Source organism: Callithrix jacchus, chromosome 14 (assembly GCF_049354715.1).
Source record: "Callithrix jacchus isolate 240 chromosome 14, calJac240_pri, whole genome shotgun sequence".
Taxonomy (NCBI): domain Eukaryota; kingdom Metazoa; phylum Chordata; class Mammalia; order Primates; family Cebidae; genus Callithrix; species Callithrix jacchus.
In genome coordinates this window covers 18,991,607-19,019,511 of record NC_133515.1, presented here as the reverse complement: position 1 = coordinate 19,019,511, position 27,905 = coordinate 18,991,607, and the positions used below count along the sequence as shown (strand labels likewise).

At 38.6% G+C, this 27,905-nt stretch overlaps 1 protein-coding gene across 7 annotated transcripts in view; it reads right to left on the bottom strand.

The window, feature by feature from the left end:
- The window catches only part of NPHP1 (nephrocystin 1), an 89,809-nt gene that overhangs the window by 21,001 nt on the left and 40,903 nt on the right, over positions 1-27,905 (bottom strand). For 5 of the 7 annotated variants that reach the window (XR_008476216.2, XR_008476217.2, XM_035271899.3 and 2 more), the window contains exons 11-16: positions 22,428-22,556; positions 7,878-7,952; positions 5,242-5,352; positions 4,068-4,150; positions 1,771-1,847; positions 68-167 (exon numbers count right to left, since the gene is read on the bottom strand). Coding sequence is in view for 5 of the 7 variants with exons in the window: in XM_035271899.3 (XP_035127790.2) it covers positions 68-167; positions 1,771-1,847; positions 4,068-4,150; positions 5,242-5,352; positions 7,878-7,952; positions 22,428-22,556 (575 nt within the window). In the remaining 2 variants the exon portion in view is untranslated. The remainder of the gene's footprint in view (positions 1-67; positions 168-1,770; positions 1,848-4,067; positions 4,151-5,241; positions 5,353-7,877; positions 7,953-22,427; positions 22,557-27,905) is intronic. The other 2 variants (XM_035271895.3, XM_054244676.2) reach the window with 2 other exon arrangements.

Here is a 27,905-nt window from a genome sequence, read left to right as displayed (position 1 = left end):
AAGCAGAGAGGGTCTCCAAGTGCTGAACGATCCCAAGTTCACTGGACAGGTAAAAACAGGTACCAACCTTAGTACATTTCTCGATCTTCTGTTCAAAGATCTCAGTTTTACTAGAAGTTGTGGCTGCCTTCTCATTGCCATCATCTGGTAGAAAACGCTGCCGTGTGCTTTTAAGAAAAATCAAAACTAAGTCACAAAACTTTAAATAATTGAGACAATGAGTATTTCATGAAAATATACCAGTAGTACTGAATTAAATGAAAGGCAAGAGTCACCCACATACCCTAAACCAGCTGACAGACATCCCTAAGGACACAGGATTGTTTGCTAAATCTGATGAGTCACGGCATTATTGCTGCCAGATTACAAAGGAAAACAGCATGTCTGACTCCAGGAAGAACCAACTGCATCCCACACCCTGAACTCCTTTCTGTTCCAAGAAGGCAGGACTGGCATTGTGGGGCAGCAGAGGTGGTGTGTGTCCAGAATCACCAAACAAATGGGGTGGCTGAGGAGTGGAAATAGAATTCCAAATCTGTCAGGCTCTGAGCCCCATAAGGCAATGACTGTATCTGTCCTGCTCTTCATTCTCCCATTTTCAAGCACAGTGTCTGATTAATGAACATAGCAAAAGATGCTTAGTATTTCTAGAGGGCAATTTGGCATGCACATTACTCTTTCAAATGTCTGCATCCTTTGACCTAGCAATAGGCACCCTCTGTATTACCCTATTCTACTACTTCTGTACTGAGGAAGGAGACCCTTAATGCTCTTCAGCCTTCTACATTGCATCTCAAAAGGAGAAGCTAGAAGACAGCCAGAAGGGGGACTGGTTAGTGCTGCCAGGCAGGGTGAAAATATGACCTCTACTGATTACCACAATCTCTCCTATAGATCGCAGGCATGGTATGGAGGAATCTTTCTGGAAGGCATTGTTTTTACCTAAACAAGATCAAACCCCCACATAAGCCACATACCCCATGCCTATTCCATGAACCAAGGCCCGTTTACATGTAATTTCTGAAGCTGTAAACCTAAGACCCATTCACATGTAATTTCTAAAGCTGTAAACACAAGACCCTTTCACGTATAATTTCTAGAGTTGCGAGCCTTTGCTGCCGGCTGAAATAAATCATCCCTTCCTTCCTAGCTCAGTGTTTGAGAGGTCTGTTTCTCGCTGCAGTTCCTGCTTTAGTATCAATTCAAGTATCAGTTCAGCGGTCAATGAAAAGGAACAAATGCAGGGTCCTCATTCTTCATGATTTCTTACATTAGAGTCTCATATGTGTTACCAAGAAAATAAGTACTTAAAAATGATTAAAATTTTACTATCAAATGATATATTTTCAAAAGTGTGAATACAAGTGAAAAATGCTATGCTTATTAGAGTGTAGCTGCCTCTCAGTTGCATCTTCTATTTGTTTAATCTTTTTTTCTTTCTTTTTTGAGATGGAGCTCGCCCTGTTACCCAGGCTGGAGTACAGTGGGGTGATCTTGGCTCACTGCAACCTCTGCCTCAAGGCTCAAGAGATTCTCCTGCCTCAGCCTCCTGAGTAGCTGGGACTACAGGTACACACCACCACACCCAGCTAATTTTTGTATTTCCAGTGGAGATGGGCTTTCACCGTATTGGTCAGGCTGGTCTTGAAATCCTGACCTCCTGATCCGCCCACCTCAGCCTCCCAAAGTGCTGGGGTTACAGGCATGCCACCACACCTGGACTATTTGTTTAATCTTTAAGGAAAGGAAGACAACACACGGGAACCATACCTCTTCTGGATACTGAAGGGTCCACGTCAACACCTTTTTCATAAGGAGTACCACCATTCAAGAAGAGCTCATAAGTTCTATAAAAGAATAACATTCGATGACAGATACATGCTGTGGCCATTTAGAAAACACTGGAATCAGTAGTTAAAAATTATTTAGCACAAATACACTCATAGACATTTCATTTATGGCTCATTGGTAAGTGAAAATAATAATTATTGAACCCTGTGAGGTACCTCCTGGGCAAATAAACGGTCTTTCTTTCCTAATTATAAGCTGCAGAAAATACATTTTTTTCATGAAAATGAGAAAAATTATCTTTCCTAACTGTACCCTCTAGAAAATACATTTTTCCTTGAAAATGAGAAAAATTAATTCAAGTCATTAAAGTGTTCACACTTTAATGACATATGTTAATGATGAGTGATTGTTTTTTCATGTATTTTTCAAATGAGTTGAGTCATTATTTGAATACTACCATTAGGAACTTATATTATTTTTAAAATATAGAATGTAGATTGTTATAAAAAGTTTGAATGGCAGAGAAATGATAAGTAAAAAGTGAAAAATTCCTCCCCAGGCCTTCTTTAGTTTTTTTAATCTCCTGCCCTATCCTTTCTATGCAAATGCAAACAAATATATAAACATGGTGAATTTCAAAACTAACACATGCTTCAAAACTAATATACTACATACTTTTCTTCTGAAGTCACATACTGAGTGCAGAAAGAAGAAGGTAAAAGAGCCCTTCAATTGCACTGCACCACCTCAATTCTGTTCCTCAGGGGCAGCTTCTGGGAACAGATTACCTAGAGCCACCCACAGAGGCTAATAAATAGTTTTACTTTGTTCTTTCCTTTTTTGAGACAGAGTCTCGCTCTGTCACCCAGGCTAGAGTGCAATGGCATGAAAACTGCTCACTGCAGCTTCGACCTCTAGGATTCAACCAATCCTCCCAGCTCAGCCTCTGGAGTAGCTGGGATTACAGGTATGTGCCATCATGCTTGGCTAATTTTTTTAAAATTTTTGTTGAGATGGCATCTCACCATGTTGCCCAAGCTTGTCTGAAATTCCTGGGCTGAGGTGATCCTCCTGCCAAGGCCTCCCAAAGTGCTAAAATTACAGGAATTGTGAGCCACCTCACCTGGCCCACAAATAGTTTTTAATGAAAAAAGTGGGGTCACAGAATTCAAAATATTCTGTAACTTTTTCCATATACTAATACACAGAAAATGTGTTTGTATTAATACACAGAGTTCTACCTCATTTTAAAAAATAGCTGTGACTTCACTTTCAGAAAGATGGAATAGGTATACTATTCCTTATTTCTTCCACTAAGCACAATTAAAAACCCTGAACATATTAAAAGACAAAAACAAAAAGCAAAAAACAATCACAAGAAACCTTGCACCCAGGGTAATGCAGTGTCCCTCCCCACCCACTGGGATGATATCAAAGGACTTATAGACTCAGGACTTCTACGTCTGCCCAGTGGCAAGGAGGCCATATAAGGAGCATTATGTAAATTAATCCTCACAAGCCTTCGGAGTAAGAATTATTACAATCCTCCAGATTAAAAATAGGTGAAATTCAGACTTGGAGATGTTAAGAAATCTACCTACAACTACGTGTGTAGAGCTGGGACTGGAGCCCAGAATTTTATAATCCAAATTTGGGATCTTAATCACCATCCTACTGCCTGCCTATTTGTGTCCCTTCTTGAATTTCTTATTTATATCCTAGATTTAGATCTTTCTTTTCCTCCTTGTTAAAATTTGAATTATCTTTTTCTTATTAATTTTTGAGAGCTCTTTTTATATTAGGGATAATGATCTTCTAACTCTTCTATATATATTGAAATATTTACTTCCAGTCTGCCTTTCGATCTTAAAGTTTAAATCATTTACCATGGTTGCCACTATGATTTCAATGTCCTACCTACAGGAGGAGGGTAGAGACTCACAGAGGACCTCAGGACTCTGGACTTAGCTTTCCCACTCTTTGAAGACAACTAGACTCTGTTTTCAGCATGGTAAAATCTGTTAAAACCATAGGAAATTACTGAAAGAATATTCTCAGCAGACAGCTAGTGCAAACATCTTTTAAAATACCTCTTGTCTAGGGGTCATTTCTTCCCCTTAGGATGAGAATGTGCATGCTAAACAACACTAAAATCAACATAAAAAGCCCTTCCAAAAGTTACTGGCATGCTTGCAAAACACACTTGAGGTATCTAGAGTCTAAAAAATGAATTTCTACAGAAGTATTCATTCGTTAGGAATATTTAGCCAACTTACTTTGCTGGAATAGGAACTCCACTGGCATCAAAAAGTTTAAGAAATACCCAGCCACAACTTAACTCTCCTCTTTCACCAGTTGACTAGGAAATAAGACAAGTATATGAAACTTAATGTCTGAACTAGTCAAATTTATAAGCACATACCAAGTACTTTTAAAGGAACAAAATTAGTATTCACCTTTAAAACTAAAAAGTTCTTCACAAGAAAATAAAATGAAACATAGTAGAGTTCCATTTTGCCTGCAGGTCAGATATTAAAGGTAGTATATCAAGAGGCAATCATATTTTCTCAAAATTGTTTTCAAAAATCCCTTAAACCAATGATGTGGCAACTGTTGCCATTGTCTCTTGACTGATGTAAGCATTCTGTGGAGTGATATCAAATCACATCAGTACTATATAGGATTAGGAACCTTAATTTCACTGACAGATATAATGCAGATATTAATCATTCACAGGGCTTTCTGCTTAGAATTTTACCCCTATGTCAATTGCTAGAGGCCCCCAAGGCTTGCTTGGGGTCCTGCTCCTTTCCCCAGTCTGACCCCCTCCACAGTACATATGGATGAATTTGCTTTAAACAAATGAATGAACAGCATAATACCATTAATGTAACATCTCTGGAAGGCTCTCTGGGTTACCATGAGGTCAAGTATATATACTACACCTCTCAAGCTATTATTAGTATGCGGAAACATTTAATTAGTAGCACAGAGCCCCACCCACTGGTTCAATCGTTTCTATGACATAAGTTAACTGAAATTTCTGGTGTTTGCTTATAAAAATCGCTACTCTGCCAAGTACCTTAATTAGAACCCTCAGTTACAAGGCTAAGTGTATTCTTCCCCTGGAGGCCAGAGGTGAACCATGATGCTGGAATGCCAGTAAGCATCTTTTATCACTTTATGCAAAGTCCCATCCTTTTTGAATTTTTATTCTTCAAAATCACTGGAGTTCCCTCAAGCTATAAATGTGAATAAATATTCTTTTATTTTAAATGCTATGAAAAAAATCAGCACACACAAAATTAGAATCACTGGCATTCTCATTCCTCTAGGGATTATAATTCTATTACACATAAAGACCTCAAGAATTTACTTGTCAATAGACATATGTTTTAACCTTCCCTTTTAACTGATACATTAGGAAGCCTTATCTTTTAATGGACATACATTGCGAATATAAGAAATTCCAAGTTCAAATAATATTCCAAGATCTGGAGACACAGAATTGGACCTGATAAAGCAATCACCATCAAGCAAACATGGCAAGATGCGAGTAACCTGAAATAATAAAGAAATTAAAGTTATTGATAAAAATTAAAAATGGGAAGTGGGTTTCATATGGTTTGAATAAATGCCCCCAACAAATTTCATGTTGAATTACAATCCCCAGAGTTGAAGTGGAGGCCTGGTGGGAGGTGTCTGGGTCATGGGGGCAGATCCCTCATAGTTTGGTGCTGTCCTCACCATAGTGAGTTTGTTCTCAGGAGATCAGTTTTTTCAAAAATGTGGCTGGGCGCGGTGGCTCACATTTATAATCCCAGCACTTTGGGAGGCCGAGGTGGGTGGATCACTTGAGGTCAGGAGTTCGAGACCAGCCTGGACAACATGGTTAAACTCTATCTCTACTAAAAATAAAAAAAATTAGCAGGGCACTATGGTGGGCGCCTGTAATCCCAGCTACTCGGGAGGCTGGCAGGAGAATCACTTGAACCCAGGAAGTGGAGGTCACAGTGAGCTGATATCATGCCACTGCACTCCAGCCTGGGCAACACAGTAAGACTCTGTTTCAAAAAAAAATAATAAGTATGTGGCACCTCCTTTCTCCTTCTTGCTCCTGTTCTGCCATGTGAGATGCCTGCTCCCCCTTCACCTTCTGCCATGATTAGAAGTCTCCTGAGGGCTTCCTAGAAACTGATGAGATGCCTGTGCCATGTTTCCTGTACAGTCTGCAGAACCATGAGCCAATTAAACTTCTTTTCTTTATAAATTAACCAGTCTCAGGTATTTCTTTATCGCAAGAACGGATACCATCTCAGGTATTTCTTTATCACAAGAACAGGGTTTCAGCCCTATTTGTTAGTAAATAGTTTATTCATTTGCATTATAATAAGGGCCTTTTAAGAAAAACACAAAGCAAATGGATTGAATTAATCTATGCCAATGACTATACATTTTAAAAATTTAATCTCTCTTTTAGAGGGAAAATACCTTTACCTTCACTTATTCTTTGCTTAGAGGCTAACATGAAACAAGTACTGTACCTAGGTTTCCAGAGGTGTTACAAATAATAGTTCATACACATTATAAGATATTTATATTAACCACTGCTCTTTGTAAACAGAACAAAAATTCAAGAATTTATACACATATTTGCTCAACTTTTCTGATGTGTGCCTTGTGAATTTTCATATATCTTCCTTTTTGCTCATTCAATTCCCTCTCCCTAGACAACCATACTCCTCCTTTCTTGCCTGTAAAATCTACCCATCCTTCAAGGTCTAGCTTCTCTTTTATAAAACCTTCCCTGAGCCAAAGGACTAGAATTAACTTTACCTTCCTATGTGCTTCCAAAGCACTTGGAGTGCCAAAACCATTACAATCTGCCTGAGGGGTAGTTAACATCAGTACTCACCTCACGAGACTACTCTGATTAAGTAAGATAATGCACATAAGAGCCTGGCACAGGGCCTAGCACACAATTAGGGTTCCATAAACAGACAATATTGTTATTCTTCATGTATGTGTTTTCCCCTAGTAACTTTGCTGGAATAGGAACTCCACTGGCATGAAAAAGTTTCCACATGCCTAGGAAAAAATGCTCGCATGTAACAGATGTCTACTTTCATTCAGCAGAATAACACATACTCCCAAAAGTTTACGTTTCTACCCCAGGAAAAACATTAAAAAATTCTACCCTAAACACTTCACATACGCAGATTCGCAATAACAGAACTGTGAAGTACTGTGCCAAAAGAGAAGTTGTGCCTCTCACTGGAGGAAGGCTGCTAAGAAGATCAAGCTGGAATTTTAGGAGGTGTACTCTCGACAAGTGTGGACAGACACAGCACATGATTGAGGTGACTGGCTTCATCCACAGCCTGAGCCCTGTCATTGAACCTCCATCTTGCCTTAAGATCTTCTGATGCAATAAAAGGAAAGGTAATTAAGGGATTTTAGGATGCAGTTATATGAGGGAGTTAGCTGTGGGAGGGAAGTAAGTACTAAAGTAACGAGACCTTGGAGGCAGACGAAAGTAACATAAAATAAAATATAGACAATTGATATTATAAAAACAATATGAAGACATCTTTGTTCTCTCTAGCATCTATGCAATGCCGACTCAGTGGTTTGAACCCTCAAAACCCTATTCCAGTCTTGACAGTACGTGGGTTCAACGTAGCAGTCCCCTAGGCGTCACCCCTGACTTTATCTGAAGAAAGTACAGCTTTTATTAGCATAGTTGGAAGATTTCATCTTTGAAAAACACCTCACTTCCTAAATGTAATCTTTATGTTTTCATTTTTATCAAATAAGAATTTTCTAAAAATGAACCCTGAAATTCACTGAATGCGATGATTCACAGGAATTATAACACTGGTGAGTCAGAGACATGAGTAATTTTTATCAACGTCCTCAAATAACACCAAAGAATCTAAAGATTTATATCTGTCCCCACATACTCTGTGCAATTTATGTAAATATAAATATGTTCAACTTTGACAGTCTTATATTAGAAATTAATTGCTTAACATTTAATAGGTAAAAGAAATTCACTCATTCCACTCATTCAGCAGATTACTTACCTGGGGAGAAAAGGTCCATGTTTTGGGCTTTTTAGATTGCCATGTGGCTCTGACTGTATGAATGTTGCTCAGAACCTGGAATGAGATTTTACCTTTTGAACTCATGTAAAAAGCTCTTTGAAACATCACCACTTTCCTGTCCCAAAGAGTTAACAGTGGCTATACTGAGTGAGGAAGATGGGGAAAAGAGTACTTTCATGTTTTACTTAATGCAATTCTGTAATGTTTTTCTTTTTGTATCAGGTATGACATAATGAATTCAGAGTTGGACCCTTATGCTAGTAACAAATTATATTAAGTGAATTCCCTAATATCTGAGATAGGTTTACCAGGAAAGTAACTAAAATTTTAGGTAAAAATGGCCTTTTATAATTTGTTTTGTTTGAGTTAAGAGTCTCACTCTGTCGCCCAGGCTGGAGTGCAGTAGCACAACCTCAGCTCACTGCAACCTCTGCCTCTCAGGTTCAAGCAATTCTCCTGCCTCAGCCTCCCAAGTAGCTGGGATTACAGGCACCCGCCACCACACCCAGCTAATTTTTGTATTTTTAGAAAAGACAGGGTTTCACCATGTTGGCCAGGCTGGTCTCGCACTCCTGACCTGAGGTGACCTGCCCACCTTGGCCTTTCAAAGTGCTGGGATTACAAGCATGAGCCACTGCGCCCAGCAAAAAAAAAAAAAAAAAAAAAAAAAAAAAGGCCTTTTAAAAAGATGTGACCTGGTTTAGCACAGTAGCTCACGCCTGTAATCCCAGCACTTTGACAGGCTAAGGCAGGCAGATCACTTGAAGTTGGGAGTTTGAGACCAGCATGGCCAACATGGCAAAACCCTGTTTCTACTAAAAATACAAAAATTAGCTAGGGGTGGTGGTATGCACCTGTTATTCCAGCTATTCAAGAGGCTGAGGCAGGAGAATCACTGGAACCTGGGAGGCGGAGGTTGCAGCGAGCCTGTATCACAACACTGCATTCCACACTAGGTGACAAAGTGAGACTCAGTCTCAAGAAAAAAAAAAAAAAAAAGATGTGACCCATACAAGCATTACATAAGCATTCCATTACTCTGTCACTAAGACAGACAATGCTAACAGCTCAGATACAGTTATTTTTTTCCTCTAGATCTCTAGGCCCATAAATTATATACTTTTTGAAATTCAATCTCTTATAAAATGTTCTATGCAAGAAGTTCAGCCTACAATTTACATACAACAATGAAACACAAAGCAAGCAAAAACTTTATGGAATGAAGAATTCAAATTCTATAATGTTAAGGCCAAAATTGACATCTTCCAGAGGAATGGATAATATGTAACTTTTACTTTAGATGAAAATATTTTAGGGTAACACTTCTAAAACTAATCTTTAAAAATAATAATTTAAAATCATCCCAAACATGTTATATTAGGTCAAATTCAACTCACTGTATTCCTCATTCCTAGTAATAGGCATATAGGAGTATTTCATGGGTAGCCAGATTGTGTTCCACATCAGCAAAATCCACTTCCTTCAATTACTAATATATATTTGGCTAAACTTTTCCTGAAATTATGTATATTTACCACCTGGAATACTGGAGTATAAACTCCTTGTAATTATTACCTTGTGATTCCTGTAAGACTGTATTTTATTTATTCTAAGGAGGTTCTTCATTTTTCAAGAAATGTTTCCTACTTCTAATGGCCAAGAAGTCCTTTGCTATCATCAAAACTGAAATTTTATACTATCTCTGCTTTTATCTTTTCAATTTGGAGAATCCTGATTTTGAAGTTTGGAATCAAGAATAACTTCTTCTGCTCGATAACTTTGTATCTTTCTTGACATATAGACTATAAGAACTAAAAAGAACATAGTCCAACCATCTCACTAGGCATTTCAGAAAACTGCAGCCACAGAGGGTGAATAACTGGCTTAGAATCACACTGCTTTCTGTGCAAAACCAGATGCAAAGAATGAAGAAATTGAAGAGTCAAAATAATTTAGAGAATTCATTCAGCAAACTGCATTAAGAATGCAAGAGGGGCTGGATGCAGTGGCTCATGCCTGTAGTCTAATCAGGAGGCTAAGGCAGGGGGATTGCTTGAACTCAGGGGTTTGAGACCAGCTTGGGCAGCATAGTAAAACGTTGTCTCCATTTTTTATTTTTAAAGAATGCACAAGAACTTCTCAACCAATTTATGCTTCAACACAGCCATTTTGCTCCAGACATAGAGCGATGAAGCAGTGATCGTTAAAAAGACAGAGCAGTACCCAAAAGTAAGATGAATATGTCAATGGACCACAAATAGAAGACAGAAGAGTAAGGTGAGACTAAAGCCAGAGGTTTCCTGGGCTCTGAGTCCAGAAGGAGCATGTGGTGTCAAGGGCTGGATTTGTATGTTACAGAGGCTGAAGGTACTCTTCCCATGATAGAAAAATAGATTGCCTTACTGCTGGAAGCCACTAAGGTTTAAACAACAACAACAAAAGGTTGCCCCTCCTTCTCATAAAAAGTAGTGAGCCTAAGCAAGTAGGAAGACAAAGACATAGCCATGACACCAGGATCAGAACCATGTCAACAAGTGGGCCTTTTAATCAGTGACATATCTGACATCATTTTAGATCAAGAACTCTAAACTCGACTGCAAGATCTGGTTCTGAACTGGGGTTGAGAGAGCAAGGTGGAGTACTGGTAATAACAACCACATTACTACTAGATAGAGGGAAAAGACAATGGAAGAAATAATTGGAGTTGCAAAGGTATTTGAGAAAATAATGGCTGAAAAAAAATCCCCAAATTTGGCAAAAGACACAAACCTACAGACTGAAGAAGCTGAGCAAACCCCAAACAGAGTAAACCAAAAAAATTCATGCCATGTACACCATAAACTTCTGAAAACTGAACACAATGAAAATACATTGAAAACAGTAAGAGAAAAACAACATTTGGGTTAACCAACAGGAAAAAAAAAAGTGAATGATGATGAATTTCTCATTTGAAGCCATGGAGGACAGAAGGAAATGACACAATATTTTTCAAGTGTCAAACAAAAATAACTGCCAATTCAGAATTCTCTATTTAGTGAAAATATCCTTTTGGAATGAAGAGGAAATGGGGACAATCTCAGAAAAAGTCTAAGAGAATCTGTCACCAGCAAACCAACCATAAAAGAATGTTTAAAGGAGATTCTCTAAACAGGACATGATAAGAAGAGCCTTAGAGAATTAGGAAGAAAGAATGAACAATGGAAACAGTAAAAATATAAGTAAATACTATATATTTTCTTTCAGGTTTTCCAAATTATGTTTGGTGTTGTGTGATAAGATTCTCAAAGCATGTAGAAAAAATGTTTAAGACCAATATATTATAAACTAGGAAAGGTAAAGAACTAAAGGAGGGTAAGGTTGTATAAATTACTCCAACTGGAATGTTAATACTAGTAGACTGTGGTAAGTTATACATGTATAAAATTAATACCTAGAACAACCACTAAGGAACCTAGCCAAAAAGGTACACTCATCAACACTGCAGATAATTCGGAATGGAGTTCTAAAAAATGTTCAGATGGGCCAGGCATGGTGGCTCATGCCTGCAATTCCAGCACTTCGGGAGGCCGAGGCAGGTGGATCACCTGAGGTCAGTAGTTCAAGACCAGCCTGGCCAACATGGTGAAACCCCATCTCTACTAAAAATGCAAAAAATTAGCTGGGCATGGTGGCATGCTCCTGTAATCCCAGGGATTACACATGGGATTGAGAGAGTGAGGCAGGAGAACTGCTTGGACACAGGAGGTGGAGGTTGCAGTGAGCTGAGATTGCACCACTGCACTCCAGCCTGGGTGACAAGAGCAAAATTTGTCTCAAAAAAAAAATGTTCAAGTGACACACAGGAAGTGATATGGTTTGCTGTGTTCCCACCCAAATCTCATCTTGAATTGTAACTTCCACAATTCTCACATATCATGGGAGGAACCCAGTGGAAGGTGATTGAATTATGTGGGGGGGGGGGTCTTTCCTACACTGCTCTCATGATGGTCAATGAGTCTCGTGAGATCTGATGGTTTTAAAAATGGGAGTTTTCCCTGCACAAGCTCTCTTCTTTTGTCTGCCCACATTTAAGACATGTCTTTAACCTTCTGCCATGATTGTGAGGCCTCCCTACCCATGTGGAACTGTAAGTCCAATAAACCTCTTTCTTCTGTAAATTGCCCAGTCTCAGGTATGTCTTCATAAGCAGTGTGAGAAAGAACTAATACAGGAAATTGGTATCAGGAGTAAGGTGTTGCTGAAAAGATAGCCAAAAATGTGGAAGCAACTTTGGAACTAAGTAGTAGAAAGAGGGTAAAACAGTTTTGAGAGCTTAGAAGACAGAAAAATGTGGGAAAGTTTGGAACCTCCAAGAGACTTGTTGAACGGCTTTTTGACAAAAATGCTGATAGTGATAAGAACAATAAGGTCCTGGCTGAGGTAGTCTCAGAGTCTCAGAGGAAGATGAGGAACATGTTGGGAACTGGAGCAGAGGCAACTCTTGCTTTGTTTTAGCAGAGACTGGTGGCATTTTACCCCTGCCCTAGAGATCTGTGGAACTTAGAACTTGAGAGAGATGATTTAGGGCATCTGGTAGAAGAAATTTCTGAGCAGCAGATCATTCAAGAGGTGACTTGGGTGCTATTAAAAGCACTTCAGTTTTATAAGGGAAACAGAGCATAAAGGTTTGGAAACTTTGCAGCCTGACAATGCAATAGAAAAGAAAATCACATTTTCTGAGGAGAAAATGAAGCCAGCTGCAGAAATTTGCATAGGTAATGAGGAGACAAATGTTAATCCCCAAGACAACGGGAAAAATGTCTCTAGAGGATGTCAGAGGTCTTCATGGCAGTACCTCCCATCACAGACCTAGAGGCCTAGTTGGAAAAAGCGGTTTTGCGGGCCAGGCCCAGGGTTCCCATACTGTGTGCAGTCTAGGAACTTGGTGCACTACATCCCAGCCACTCCAGCTGTGACCAAAAGAGGCCAAGGTACAGCTCGGGCCCTGGCTTCAGTCAGTGCAAGCCCCAGGACTTTGGCAGCTTCCACAAGGTTTTGAGCCCACAGGTGCACAAAAGTCAAGAACCAAGGTTTGGGAACCTCTGCCTAGATTTCAGAGGATGTATAAAATGTCTGAATGTCCAGGCATAAGTTTGCTGCAGGGGTGGGGCTCTCATGGAGAACCTCTGCCAGAGCAGTACAAAATGGAACTGTGAAGTTGGAGCCCTCACACAGAGTCCCTATTGGGGCACTTCCTAGTGGAGCTGTGAGAAGAGGGCCACTGTCCTCCAGACCCCAGAAGAGTAGCTCCACCAACAGCTTGCACTATGCTCCTGGAAAAGCTGCAGACAATGCCAGCCTGTGAAAGCAGCCAGGAGGGGGGCTATACCCTGCAAAGCCATAGGGGTGAGCTACCCAAGACCATGAGAACCCAACTGTTATATCAGTATGACCTGGATATGAGATGGAATCAAAGGTGATCATTTTGGAGCTTTAAGATAGAACTACAAACCACTGCTCAAGGAAGTAAGAGAGGACACAAACAGATGGAGAAACATTCCATGCTCATGGTTAGGAAGAATGAATATTGTGAAAATGGCCATATGCCCAAAGTAATTTACAGATTCAACACTATCATCATCAAGTTACCTAAGACCCTCTTCACAGAACTGGAAAAAAACACCTTAAACTTCATATAGAACCAAAAGAGAGCCTGCATAGCCAAGACAATCCTAAGCAAAAAGAACAAACCTGGAAGCATCATGATAGCTGACTACAAACTATACTACAAGGCTACAGTAATCAAAACAGCATGGTACTGGTACCAAAACAGAGATATAGACCAGTGAAACAGAACAGAGGCCTCAGAGGCAACACCACACATCTATAAACATCTGATCTTTAACAAACCTCACAAAAACAAGCAATGGGAAAAGAATTCCCTTTTTAATAAATGATGTTGGGAAAACTGGCTAGCCATGTGCAGAAAGCAGAAGCTGGACCCCTTCTTGACACCTTATACTAAAATTAACTCCAGATAGATCAAAGACTTAAACATAAGACCTAATACCATAAAAAAACCCAAAAGAAAACCTAGGCAATACCATTCAGGACATAGGCATAGGCAAGGACTTCATGACCAAAACACCAAAAGTATTGGCAACAAAAGCCAAAATAGACAAATGGAATCTAATTGAACTCCAGAGTTTCTGCACAGCAAAAGAAACAATCATTAGAGTGAACCAGCAACCAACAGAATGGGAAAAAATTTTTGCAATCTACCCATCTGACAAAGGGCTAATATCCAGAATCTACAAAGAACTAACACAGATTTACAAGAAAAAAACAAACAAACCCATTCAAAAGTGGGCAAAGGACATGAACAGACACTTTTTAAAAGAAGACATATATGAGACCAACAAACATGAAAAAATGCTCATCATCACTGGTCATTAGAGAAATGTAAATCAAAACTACATTGAAATACCATCTTTTGCCAGTTAGAATGGTGATCATTAAAAAATCTGGAGACAGATGCTGGAGGGAATATGGAGAAATAGGAACACTTTTCCACTGTCAGTGGGAGTGTAAATTAGTTCAACCATTGTGGAAGACTGTATGGTGACTCCTCAAGGACCTAGAAATACAAATTCCATTTGACCCAGCAATCTCATTACTGGGTATATACCCAAAGGATTATAAATCATTCTATTATCAAGACAAATGCACATGTATATTCATTGCAGCACTGTTTTCAATAGCAAAGACCTGGAATCAACCCAAATGCCCATCGATGCCCATTGATGATAGACTGGATAAGGAAAATGTGGCATATATACACCATGGAATACTATGCAGCCATAAAAAAGGATGAGTTTGTGTCCTTTGTAGGGACATGGATGAATCTGCAAACCATCATTATCGGCAAACTGACACAAGATCAGAAAATCAAACACTGCAAGTTCTCACTCATAGGTAGGTGTTGAACAATGAGAACACATGGACACAGGGAGGGAAGTCACACACTATGGGGGAATAGGGAAGGGACAGTGGGGGCTACGGAGGTTGGGGAGGGATAACATGGGGAGAAATGCCAGATGTAGATGACAGGGAGATGGAGGCAGCAAATCACATTGCCATGTGTGTACCTATGCAACAATCCTGCATGTTCTACACATGTACCCCAGAACCTAAAGTGCAATTTTTTATATTTATTTACTTATTTATTTATCTAGGAAACAATTTATTTATCTAGGAAATAATTTGCTTTTGATTTCACAGGCTCATAGGTGGAAAGGACTTGCTCTGTCTTAGATGAGATGTTGGGACTGTTGACTTTGAGTTAATGCTGAAATGAGTTAAGACTTTGGGGGACTGCTGGGAAGGCATGATTGGTTTTGAAATGTGAAGACATGATATTTGGGAGAAACCAGGGGCAGAATGATACAATTTCGCTGTGTTCCCTCCCAAATCTCACACCAAATTGTAGCTCCCATAATTTTTTTTTTTTTTAATCGAGGATAACAGCTAGGTTTTCGTTTTTTTCTTATTATAATGCAGAAGGATAACATCTATAATAGGTGATATAATTACTATCTTGATTGTTTTTTGGGGGATGGAGAAAAATCAAAAGAGCCATTAGTATTTTTTTTTAAGAAAGAGAAAAAAGAAAGGGAAAAAAAAAGAAAAGAAGAAAGAAAAAGAGAAAGAAAGAAAAAAGAATGAAAGAAAGAAAGAGGAAGAGAACGAAAGAGAGAGAACGGGAATATTGCTCTATTGCCCAGGCTAGAATGCAGTCTAAAAATGGGTATTAAAAACCTCTTTTAGGGCCAGGCACAGTGGCTGACACCTGTAATCCCAGCACTTTGGGAAGCCGAGGTGGGTGGATCACGAGGTCAAGAGATCGAGACCATCCTGGTCAACTAGGTGAAACCCTGTCTCTACTAAAAATACAAAAATTAGCTGGGCATGGTGGTGCACACCTGTAGTCCCAGCTACTCGGGAGGCTGAGACAGGAGAATTGCTTGAACCCAGGAGGTGGAGGTTGAGGTGAGCCAAGCTCATACCATTGCACTCCAGTCTGGGTAACAACACCTAAACTCCGCCTCAAAAAAAAAAAAAAAAAAAAAAAACCTCTTTTATACTAATAAATGGGCTTAACAATGGAGCCAGGAAGGAATAAAGAAGGAAAATAACAAACAATCAGCCAACCAATATTACATTTAAACCTGTGAAATGCTATGCAATTTCTGAGGAGTGATTTACTTCCAATTTTGTGGTCACTTTTAGAATAGGTGTGATGTGATACTGAGATAAACGTATGTTTTGTGGATTTGGGGTGGAGAGTTCTGTAAATGTTCATTAAGTTTACTTATTCCAGGTCTGAGTTCAAGCCCTGGATATCCTTGTTAATTTTCTGTCTTGTTGATCTGTTACATATTTATGATCGTTAGCTCTTCTTGTTGCATTGATCCTTTCGCCATTATGTAATGTCCTTCTTTGTCTCTTTTGGTCTTTGTTGCTTTAAAGTCTGTTTTATCACAGACGAGAATTGCAACTCCTGCTTTTTTTCTCTCTCTCTCTCCATTTGGTTCGTAAATCTCCCTCCATCCCTTTGTTCTGAGTCTTTGTGTAACCTTGCATGTGAGATGGGTCTGGATACAGCATATCAATGGGTTTTGGCTTTTTATCCAATTTGCCTGTCTGTGTCATTTGATTGGGGCATTTAGTGCATTTAAATTTGGGATTGATATTGATATATATGAGTTTAATACTGTCATTTAATGCTAGCTGGCTGTTTTGCCCATTAGTTGATGTAAATTCTTCATTATGGTGATGCTCTTCACCTTTTGGTATGTTTTTGGAATGGCTGATACTAGTTGTTCCTTTCTACTTGTAATGCTTCTTTCAGAAGCTCTTGTAAAGCAGGCCTGGCAGTGATGAAATCTCTGAGTACTTGCTTGTTCACAAAAAAATTTATTTTTCCTTCACTTATGAAGCTTAGTTTGGTTGGATATGAGATTCTGGGTTGAAAGTTCTTTTTTTTAAGGATGTTGAATATTGGCCCCCACTTTCTTCTGGCTTGTAGGGTTTCTGCTCAGAGATCTGCTATGAGTCTGACAGGCTTCCCTTTGTGGGTAACCTGACCTTTTTCTCTGGCTGCCCTTAGTATTTTCTCTTTCATTTCAATCCTGGTGAATCTAACAATTATGTGTCTTGGGGTTGCTCTTCTTGAGGAATATCTTCATGGTGTTCTCTGTATTACCTGGAGTTGAGTATTGTCCTGCCTTGCTAGGTTGGGAAAGTTTTCCTGGACAATATCCTGAAGACTGTTTTCCAGCTTGGATTCATTCTCTTCATCACATTCAGGTACACCTATTAAATGTAGATTAGGTCTTTTCACATAGTCCCATATTTCTTGAAGACTTTGCTCATTCCTTTTCAGCCTTTTTTCTCTAACCTTGTCTTCTCATTTTATTTCATTAAGTTGGTCTTCCACCTTTGCTACCCTTTCTTCTGCTGGATCAATTCAACTGTTAAAACTTGTGCATACTTTGTGAAGTTCTCCTATTGTGTTTTTCAGCTCTATTAATTCACTTATATTCCTCTCTAAAGTGTCTATTCTCATTAGCACTTCATCAAACCTTTTTCAAGGTTCTTAGTTTCTTTGCATTGGGTTAGAACATGCTCTTTTAGCTCACAGAAGTTTCTTATTATCCACCTTCTGAAGCCTTATTCTGTCAATTCATCACACTCATTTTCCATTAGGCCTTGTTCTGTTGCTGATGAGGAGCTGAGATCCCCTGTAGAAGGAGAGACATTTTAATTTCGGGTGTTATCAGCTTTTTTGCACTGGTTTCTTCCCATCTTTGTGGATTTACCCACCTGTCATCTTTGTAATTGCTGACTTTCAGATTGGGTCTCTGAGTGGACGTCCAGCTTGTTGGTGATGAAGTTTTTTCTGTTTCTTAGTTTTCCTTTGGCAGACACCCCTCCCCCACAGAGCTGGACCTTCCTGGGTTCAGCTGTGCTTGCTGTGAAACTCTCTATCTTCAGCACTTCCAATTGCTGTTTTTTTGTGGGAGTGGTACCAGCCCGATCACCTGGCTCCCTGTCTCAGAGCCTCTTCTTCTTTTTTTTCTAGTTGAACGGTTGACTCTCTCCCAGGTGTTCCAGTCACCCACTGAAAAGGCGCTGGAATCTGTATAATTTCCCCTGCAGTGACCCACTGCGCCAGCTGAAACAGTGGTGTTGAGATTTGTGGCGCTTTTCTGCCCGGGATTCTCCCAGTCTGGCTCCCCATTTCAGTCCCCCTTTCAATCAGCTGAATGAGTGACTCTGCCCTCTTGGAGCTCCAAACACCAACTAAAAGGGCACCCAGTCCTGTATACTCTGCACTGAGAACTGCCGTGCCGGGGCACCAGCAAAACAGCCACATCGGCCAAAAGAGTCATGCTGGTGACCCGTGGGGCTCCTCTGCTGGGAATCTCCTGGTCCGTGGGCAACAAAAATTCATCTAGAAGTGTGGTGTCCACTCACTCTCTGCACTTTTACTGGGAGCTACAATCCTTAGCTGCTGCTAATCAGCCATCTTGGATCTCTCTCAACTCACTTCCATAATTCTTACATGTCATGGGAAGAACCCAGTGGGTGGTGACTGAATTATGGGGGAAGGTCTTCCCTGCACTGTTCTTGTGATAATAAATGAGTCTCATGAGATCTGATCATTTTAAAAATGGGAGTTTTCCCTGCACAAGCTCTCTTCTCTTGCCTGCCACCATGTGAAATGTGCCTTTCACCTTCCACCATGATTGTGAAACCTCCCCAGCCATGTGGAACTGTAAGTACAATAAACCATTCTTTTGCAAATTGCCCTGTCTCAGGTATGTCTTTATCAGCAGTGTGAGAACAAACTAATACAGGAAGACAGTAAAAAGAAAAGAGAGAAACAAAAAAAGAGAGAAAAAAACAAAGAGAAAAAGATAAAGCAGTGAACCAAAGGCTTGAGGCTCCTTTCCAGTGTCTGCCCACTTCTGAATGCTCTGTAGTGCCTTCAGATAGTTGCTTTTTATTTTGCCCAGGGTTTACACTTGCTATCTCTGGGTGGGTTGGTCCAAGGGGAGCTGACTCAGCCATTACTGGAAGTGGTGTCTCATTAGTTAGTTTTAGCAACAATGCTTTTTATTCACAACTAGGTTCAAACTTATTAAAGAAGAACTCCTACATAAACAGCATGAGTATCTGTACAGCTATTAAATATGTTCCATAACTCTCAATTTGGAAATCTGACATAAATTTGTTTCATAAAGTAAATTTCATGATTTTGATATATTATTCAAAATAAAATTCCATCCTTATGTTCTTATATATGAGAACAAGGAAAAAGAATCAAACCAGATGTACAAAAAAAGAAAGCAATTCAATTCTTCTTGGTCACTGAGGACCCCTACTGACTCATTTGTAGCAATGATTTTGTGCAGTATGTATTACAGAAGTGAGAGAGGATCACTATCATAAGTTCATTTATTTACCCCAAGTTCAGATGAAATAAAGGCACTTTCTTCATGCTGGATGTTAGCAGTATACTCAGCATGAGCAAAATCAAGCCCACATCAACTCCTCCGAACCTGGTCCTCTTCCAGTGTTCCCCATCTCATTGAATGTTGCCACCATCCATCCAGATGTGGAAGTCAGAGTGTTGGTGTCATGCCTATACCCCACTTCCCTTCCCCCTTCCATATCCAATCCATCACCAAAATTTTGTTGATTTTTACTCCCAAATAACTTTATCCACATCTTTCATTTCCACCTCCACTTCTCTAAGTATCATCATCACCTCTCATCCACTCTTCAAAAGTACTTACTATGCTCTTTCTATGTATAATATCAAGTTCTTTCTATGCATAACATCATTCTGATAACTTCCATTACATTAACTCATTTAATCTCACATCAGCTGTTATCAGCTCAAGCAGCACTGCCTTCTCAGGAAGGAGCTTTGACTATTGATTTAAGAACTCTTTTTTAATATAAAATCTAGTGCTATAAATGTCCCTCTAAGCAATGCTTTAGCTAACATCCCACAAATCATGATATGCTGCATTTTCATTTTTTGTTCCATTCAAAATATTTTCTAATTTCACTTGAAATTTCCTTTTAACCCTTTGATTATTTAGAAGTTTTTAAATTTCCAAGTATTTCAGTATTTTTCCATTTATTTTTCTGTTACTGATTTCTAATTTAATCTCATGCAATCAAGGATCATATATTGTATGATTCCAATTCTTTTAAATTTGACTAGGCATGTTTTCTGATCCAGGACCATCTATCTAGGTGAATATTCCATATGTATTTAAGAGAATATGTATTTTACTATTTTGAGGTAAAGTATTATATCAATCTAATCTAGTTTGTTGATATGTTACTTCTCTTACATCCTTACTAATTTTGTCTGCTTGTCCTAGATTACTGAGAGAAAGGCATTACACTCTCCAACTATAATGGAGGCCCCAACTATAACTGTGGCTTTGCTGGTTTCTCTTTTCAGTTCTAACCATTTTTGATTTCACGTATGTTAAATTTTTGATGTTAAGTACATACCCACTTAGGATTATTATGTCTTCTTGGTGAACCATCTCTTTTATCACTATCTAGCGCCTGAAGTCTACTTTGTCTGATATTAGTATCTTTTGAATGGTATATATTTTTCCATCCTTTTCTCTTAAGTTACCTATAGTATTATATTTAAGGTGGGTTTCTTATATATAATATATAGGTGGATCTCTTTCACCGTGGTTTTCATTTGCATTTCCCTGATGACTTCTTACATGCTGAGTATCTTTTCTGACTTCTAGTGGCTTTTCATATTTCTTTTTTGAAGGAGCTGTTTGAGTTTTTTGTCCCTTTAAAAACTGAGTTATCTTTTTATTTCTTAGATATCTTTGACTTGTTCTTGGTCTTAGAAAAAAAGTGTTCAACATTTCACAGTTAACTATGATAATTCTACTTCTAGATTTTCCTTGTTGCATTTTATCAATCTGAGGAATCTCCCTTCTATTCCTAGTTTGTAGAGATTTTTTAAAAACTCATAAATGGGTGTTGAAATTTGTCAAATGTTTTTTCCATATCTCTTAAGATGATCATATGATTTTTCTTTTGACAAATTATAATGATTGATTTTCAAATGTTAAATGTGGTTACCCAGGTATATACATTTGAATTCCTGAAATAAACTCCAGTTGGTCATGATATAATGTCCTTTTTATATACTGCTAGATTCCATTTAATAATATTTTGTTAAGAATTTACTTTCTACATTTATGAAGAATACTGCCTGGTAATTTTCCTTTCTTGTAATATCTTGTCATATTTTGGGGTCATGTTTTTCTGGTCTTACAAAATGAGTTGGGAAATACTTCTCCTTCATCTATTCCTTGGGAGAATTTGTGTAAGATTGGTATTATTTCTTCTTCAAATGTTTGAAAATATTCACAAGTGAAGCCAGCTAGACCTGAAGTTTGTGGGAAGATTTTTGTGAGTAGATTTTTTTAAATTACAGTTTTAATTCCTTAACAGAGGTCATTCACATTTTATATTTCTTCTTATGCTAGTTCCAGTAAATTATGGTTCTCTAGACATTTATCTATTTCATCAATGTTGTCAAATTTACTGATAAAGTTGTTTATAATATCTCCATATTGGACTCTTAATGTCTGCAGGATCTGTGATAATGTTTCTATTTCCATGACAGATGTTAATAGTTTGTTTTCTTTTGCTTTTTTTTTTTTTTTTTTTTGAGATGGGGTCTTGCTCTGTCACCCAGGCTAGAGTACATTGGTGCCATCTTGGCTCACTACAACCTCCACCTCCCAGATTCAAGCAATTCTCCTGACTCACTCTCCTGAGCAGCTGGGATCACAGGCATCCACCACCACACTACCCTAATTTTTGTATTTTTAGTAGAGATGGGGTTTCACCATATTGTCCAGGTTGGTCTTAAACTCCTGACCTCAGGTGATCTGCCCACCTCAGTCTCCCAAAGTGCTGGGATTACAGGTGTGAGCCACTGTGCCCAGCCTTCTTTTACTTTTATTAAACATGTCTTGATCAGTCTCACTGTGCGTCTTTCAGTTTTATTAATGACTTCAAAGAATCAACTTTTGTCTTTTTTTAATTTTCTCTTTGGTTCACCTGTTTTCTATTTCATTAATTTCTACTCTCATCAGTATTATTTCTTACTTTCTATTGTCTTCAGGTTTAACTCACTCTTCTTTTTCTAGCTTCTTGATTTGCTAGCTTAGATCACTGACTTTAAACCTTTCTTTTATCTTTTTTTCTAATATACACAATTAAAACTATAAATTTCCATGTAAGTACTTTTTAACTTGTATCTCATTAAAAATGAACTTTTTAAAGGTCATTCAAACTTTTATTTGGTACTGGGTAAGACATACTCTCTTAGGAATTGGAGAGGAGTTGAATGGAAAATAATATAAGGAAATGTTTCTCCATAATCCTAGTATGAATTGATTTAATTCTTAGTAAGCTCACCTTATTACCATCAAATAGACAGAGGCGTACATGTCTGCTGAGAACCTGTATGCTCATTCCTGGAAGAGGAATCATTTTACAGCTCCATAATGTCAGAATCAATGAAATACGACTTGGTCTTGACCTAATCTGAAAGAAAAATTAGTTATAAAAAAAGTGTATTTTTCTGATTTATAACACAAATCTGTCTTTTGTAAATTCAGCTTAAGAAAATGTATACAGAATTTTTAAAGAAGAAAACAAAATTTATACATATATAAGAAAAATTTCAATACTTTGTTCATTGAATATTAAAACCAGTCATTTTAGGTAAATTTTTCATAGTACTATATTTGAAATATTGACATTTTTCTTAAATACTTAAAAACTGTTATGAAAGGAACAATAAATACTAGCAGGTAAAATGTCTATGATCTGACTATAGAATCACTGTATTCTAGTCCCCAGGTTCACTCCTACGGAATGTGGTAAGTGTGGAAGGTTAACACAGCATAAAACCAATGCCACCTGGTATTAAGATATCCTACGATTTTCATTCCAAGCAATTATCTACATTGTCCTTTAGTTTCTTAACAGGTGTTTTAACAGAATGCACTATTTGATATATTTATTCAGATTTACTTCATAGGTATAGTTCAGATTGTGAGTAAATAAATTGGCATTCTATTTTATTTTTAAAGAACAGCTTCAATTAATTAAACTTTGCATTCTGCTTTATGGTCATAAGCCTTTTCATTTAAATAACTTATATTAGACAAGAATTGGTGGCTCATACTTGTAATCGTAGCACTTTGGGAGGGAAAGGAGGGAAGATTGCTCGAGCTCAGGAGTTTGAGACCAGCCTGGAAACATGGCAAAACCCCATCTCTACAAAAAAATACAAAAATTACTTGGGCATGGTGGTGTAGGCCTGTGGTCCCAGCTACTCAGGAGGCTGAGGCTGGAGGGGCATGTGAGCCTAGGAGTTCAAGGTTACAGTGAGCCAGGATCACACACCTGCACTCCAGCCTGGGTGACAGAGGGAGACGCTGTCTCAAAAATACTGCTACTGCTGCTACTACTACTATAATGATAATACTGGATAACATCTACTGAGTTCTTTTCATATGCCAGGCATTATTCGAAGCTCATCACGCACATAATTTTCAAAATAACTCTATGTTGGAAGCAATATTATTATTCCATTTTTACAGATGAAGAAATTGAGGCAAAGAATAATTAAGATAGAAAAAATCTAGTATTATTTCCATTTTAACAATGAGAGAAGAGTGTAATGGAGAAAAGAAACAAGAATGTTAAGTCAAAATAACAAGTCCAAATTCTGTCTTAGTTGTAAAAATACCACTATTTCAAATTTATCATATAGAAGCTATTGTTTTTGTTTGTTTATTTATTTATTTATTTATTTATTTATTTATTTTTATTTTTTATTGCATTTTGGGTTTTGGGGTACATGTGCATAGCAGGCAATACAGTTGCATAGGTACACACATGGCAGTGTGTTTTGTTTGCTTTCTCCCCTTCACCCACATTTGGCATTTCTCCCCAGGCAATCCCTCCCCACCTCCCCCTCCCACTGGCCCTCCCCTTTTCCCCCCAATAGACCCCAGTGTTTAGTACTCCCCTTTCTGTGTCCATGTGTTCTCATTTTTCATCACCCGCCTATGAGTGAGAATATGTGGTGTTTCATTTTCTGCTCTTGTGTCAGCTTGCTGAGAATGATGTTCTCCAGATTCATCCATGTCCCTACAAACGACACGAACTCATCATTTCTGATAGCTGCATAATATTCCATGGTGTATATGTGCCACATTTTCCCAATCCAGTCTATCATCGATGGGCATTTGGGTTGATTCCAGGTCTTTGCTATTGTAAACAGTGCTGCAATGAACATTCGTGTGCATGTGTCCTTGTAGTAGAACGATTTATAGTCCTTTGGATATATAGCCAGTAATGGGATTGCTGGGTCAAATGGAATTTCTATTTCTAAGGCCTTGAGGAATCGCCACACCGTCTTCCACAATGGTTGGACTAATTTACACTCCCACCAACAGTGTAAAAGTGTTCCTTTTTCTCCACATCCTCTCCAGCATCTGTTGTCTCCAGATTTTTTAATGATTGCCATTCTAACTGGCCTGAGATGGTATCTCAATGTGGTTTTGATTTGCATCTCTCTGATGACCAGTGACAATGAGCATTTTTTCATATGATTGTTGGCCTCATATATGTCTTCCTTCGTAAAGTGTCTGCTCATATCCTTTGCCCACTTTTGAATGGGCTTGTTTTTTTCCTGTAAATCTGTTTGAGTTCTTTGTAAATTCTGGATATCAGCCCTTTGTCAGATGGGTAAACTGCAAAAATTTTTTCCCATTCTGTTGGTTGCCGATTCACTCTAGTGACTGTTTCTTTTGCCGTGCAGAAGCTGTGGAGTTTGATTAGGTCCCATTTGTCTATTTTGGCTTTTGTTGCCAATGCTTTTGGTGTTTTGGTCATGGAGTCCTTGCCTACTCCTATGTCCTGGATGGTTTTGCCTAGATTTTCTTCTAGGGTTTTTATGGTGCCAGGTCTTATGTTTAAGTCTTTAATCCATCTGGAGTTAATTTTGGTGTAAGGTGTCAGGAAGGGGTCCAGTTTCTGCTTTCTGCACATGGCTAGCCAGTTTTCCCAGCACCATTTGTTGAACAGGGAATCCTTTTCCCATTGCTTGTTTTTGTCGGGTTTATCAAAGACTGTATGGTTGTAGATATGTTGTGTGGCCTCTGATGCCTCTGTTCTGTTCCATTGATCTATATCTCTGTTTTGGTACCAGTACCATGCTGTTTTGATTACTGTAGCCTTGTAGTATAGTTTGAAATCCGGTAGTGTGATGCCCCCCGCTGTGTTCTCTTTGCTTAGAATTGACTTGGCTATGCGGGCTCTCTTTTGGTTCCATATGAAGTTCATAGTGGTTTCTTCCAGTTCTGTGAAGAAAGTCAATGGTAGCTTGATGGGGATAGCGTTGATTCTGTAAATTACTTTGGGCAGTATAGCCATTTTCACGATATTGATTCTTCCTAACCATGAACATGGAATGTTTCTCCATCTGTTTGTGTCCTCTCTGATTTCATTGAGCAGTGGTTTGTAGTTTTCCCTGAAGAGGTCCCTTACGTTCCTTGTGAGTTGTATTCCAAGGTATTTTATTCTTTTTGTAGCAATTGTGAATGGCAGTTCGTTCTTGACTTGGCTCCATAGAGGAAGGCTTGTGATTTTTGGACATTGATTTTATATCCTGAGACATCACTGAAGTTGCTTATCAGTTTCAGGAGTTTTTGGGCTGAGGCAATGGGGTCTTCTAGGTATACTATCATGTCGTCTGCAAATAGAGACAATTTGGCTTCCACCTTTCCTATTTGAATACCCTTTATTTCTTTTTCTTGCCTGATTGCTGTCGCTAGAACTTCCAGTACTATATTGAATAGGAGTGGTGACAGAGGGCATCCTTGTCTAGTGCCGGATTTCAAAGGGAATGCTTCCAGTGTTTGCCCATTCAGTATGATATTGGCTGTTGGTTTGTCATAAATAGCTTTTATTACTTTGAGATATGTTCCATCGATACCGAGTTTATTGAGGGTTTTTAGCATAAAGGGCTGTTGAATTTTGTCAATTGCCTTCTCTGCATCAATTGAGATAATCATGTGGTTTTTGTTTTTGGTTCTGTTTATGTGGTGAATTACGTTTATAGACTTGCGTATGTTGAACCAGCCTTGCATCCCCGGGATGAATCCTACTTGATCATGATGAATAAGTTTTTTGATTTGCGGTTGGAATTGGCTTGCCAATATTTTATTGAAGATTTTGGCATCTATGTTCATCATGGATATTGGCCTGAAGTCTTCTTTTCTTGTTGGGTCTCTGCCGGGTTTTGGTATCAGGATGATATTGGTCTCGTAGAATGATTTGGGTAGGACTCCTTCTTTTTGGATTATTTGGAATAGTTTCAGAAGAAATGGTACCAGCTCCTCTTTGTGTGTCTGGTAGAATTCGGCTGTGAACCCGTCTGGACCTGGGCTTTTTTTGTGTGGTAGGCTCTTAATTGCTGCCTCGACTTCTGACCCTGTTATTGGCCTATTCATAGTTTCAGCTTCCTCCTGGTTTAGGCTTGGGAGGACACAGGAGTCCAGGAATTTATCCATTTCTTCCAGGCTTACTAGTTTATGTGCATAGAGTTGTTTGTAATATTCTCTGATGATGGTTTGAATTTCTGTGGAATCTGTGGTGATTTCCCCTTTATCATTTTTTATTGCATCGATTTGGTTGTTCTCTCTTTTCTTTTTAATCAATCTGGCTAGTGGTCTGTCTATTTTGTTGATCTTTTCAAAAAACCAGCTCTTGAATTTATTGATTTTTTGAAGGGTTTTTCGTGTCTCAGTCTCCTTCAGTTCAGATCTGATCTTAGTTATTTCTTGTCTTCTGCTGGGTTTTGAGTTTTTTTGATCTTGCTCCTCTAGCTCTTTCAATTTTGACGATAGGGTGTCAATTTTGGATCTCTCCATTCTCTCATATGGGCACTTATTGCTATATACTTTCCTCTGGAGACTGCTTTAAATGTGTCCCAGAGATTCTGGCATGCTGTGTCTTCGTTCTCATTGGTTTCGAAGAACTTCTTTATTTCTGCCTTCATTTCATTGTTTATCCAGTCAACATTCAGGAGCCAGTTGTTCAGTTTCCATGAAGCTGTGCGGTTCTGGGTTGGTTTCTGAATTCTGAGTTCTAACCTGATTGCACTATGGTCTGAGAGGCTGTTTGTTATGATTTCAGTTGTTTTGCCTTTGCTGAGCAGTGCTTTACTTCCAATTATGTGGTCAATTTTAGAGTAGGTGTGATGTGGTGCTGAGAAGAATGTATATTCTGTGGATTTAGGGTGGAGAGTTCTGTAAATGTCTACCAGGTTTGCTTGCTCCAGGTCTGAGTTCAAGCCCTGGATATCCTTGTTGATTTTCTGTCTGGTTGATCTGTCTAATATTGACAGTGGAGTGTTAAAGTCTCCCACTATTATTGTGTGGGAGTCTAAGTCTCTTTTTAAGTCATTAAGAACTTGCCTTGTGTATCTGGGTGCTCCTGTATTGGGTCCATATATGTTTAGGATCGTTAGCTCTTCTTGTTGTATCGATCCTTTTACCATTATGTAATGGCCTTCTTTGTCTCTTTTGATCTTTGTTGCTTTAAAGTCTATTTTATCAGAGATGAGGATTGCAACTCCTGCTTTCTTTTGCTCTCCATTTGCTTGGTAAATCTTCCTCCATCCCTTTATTTTGAGCCTTTGTGTATCCTTGCATGTGAGATGGGTTTCCTGGATACAGCACACTGCTGGGTTTTGGCTTTTTATCCAATTTGCCAGTCTGTGTCTTTTGATTGGTGCATTTAGTCCATTTACATTTAGGGTTAATATTGTTATGTGTGAATTTGACAGTGCCATTTTGATGCTAGGTGGCTGTTTTG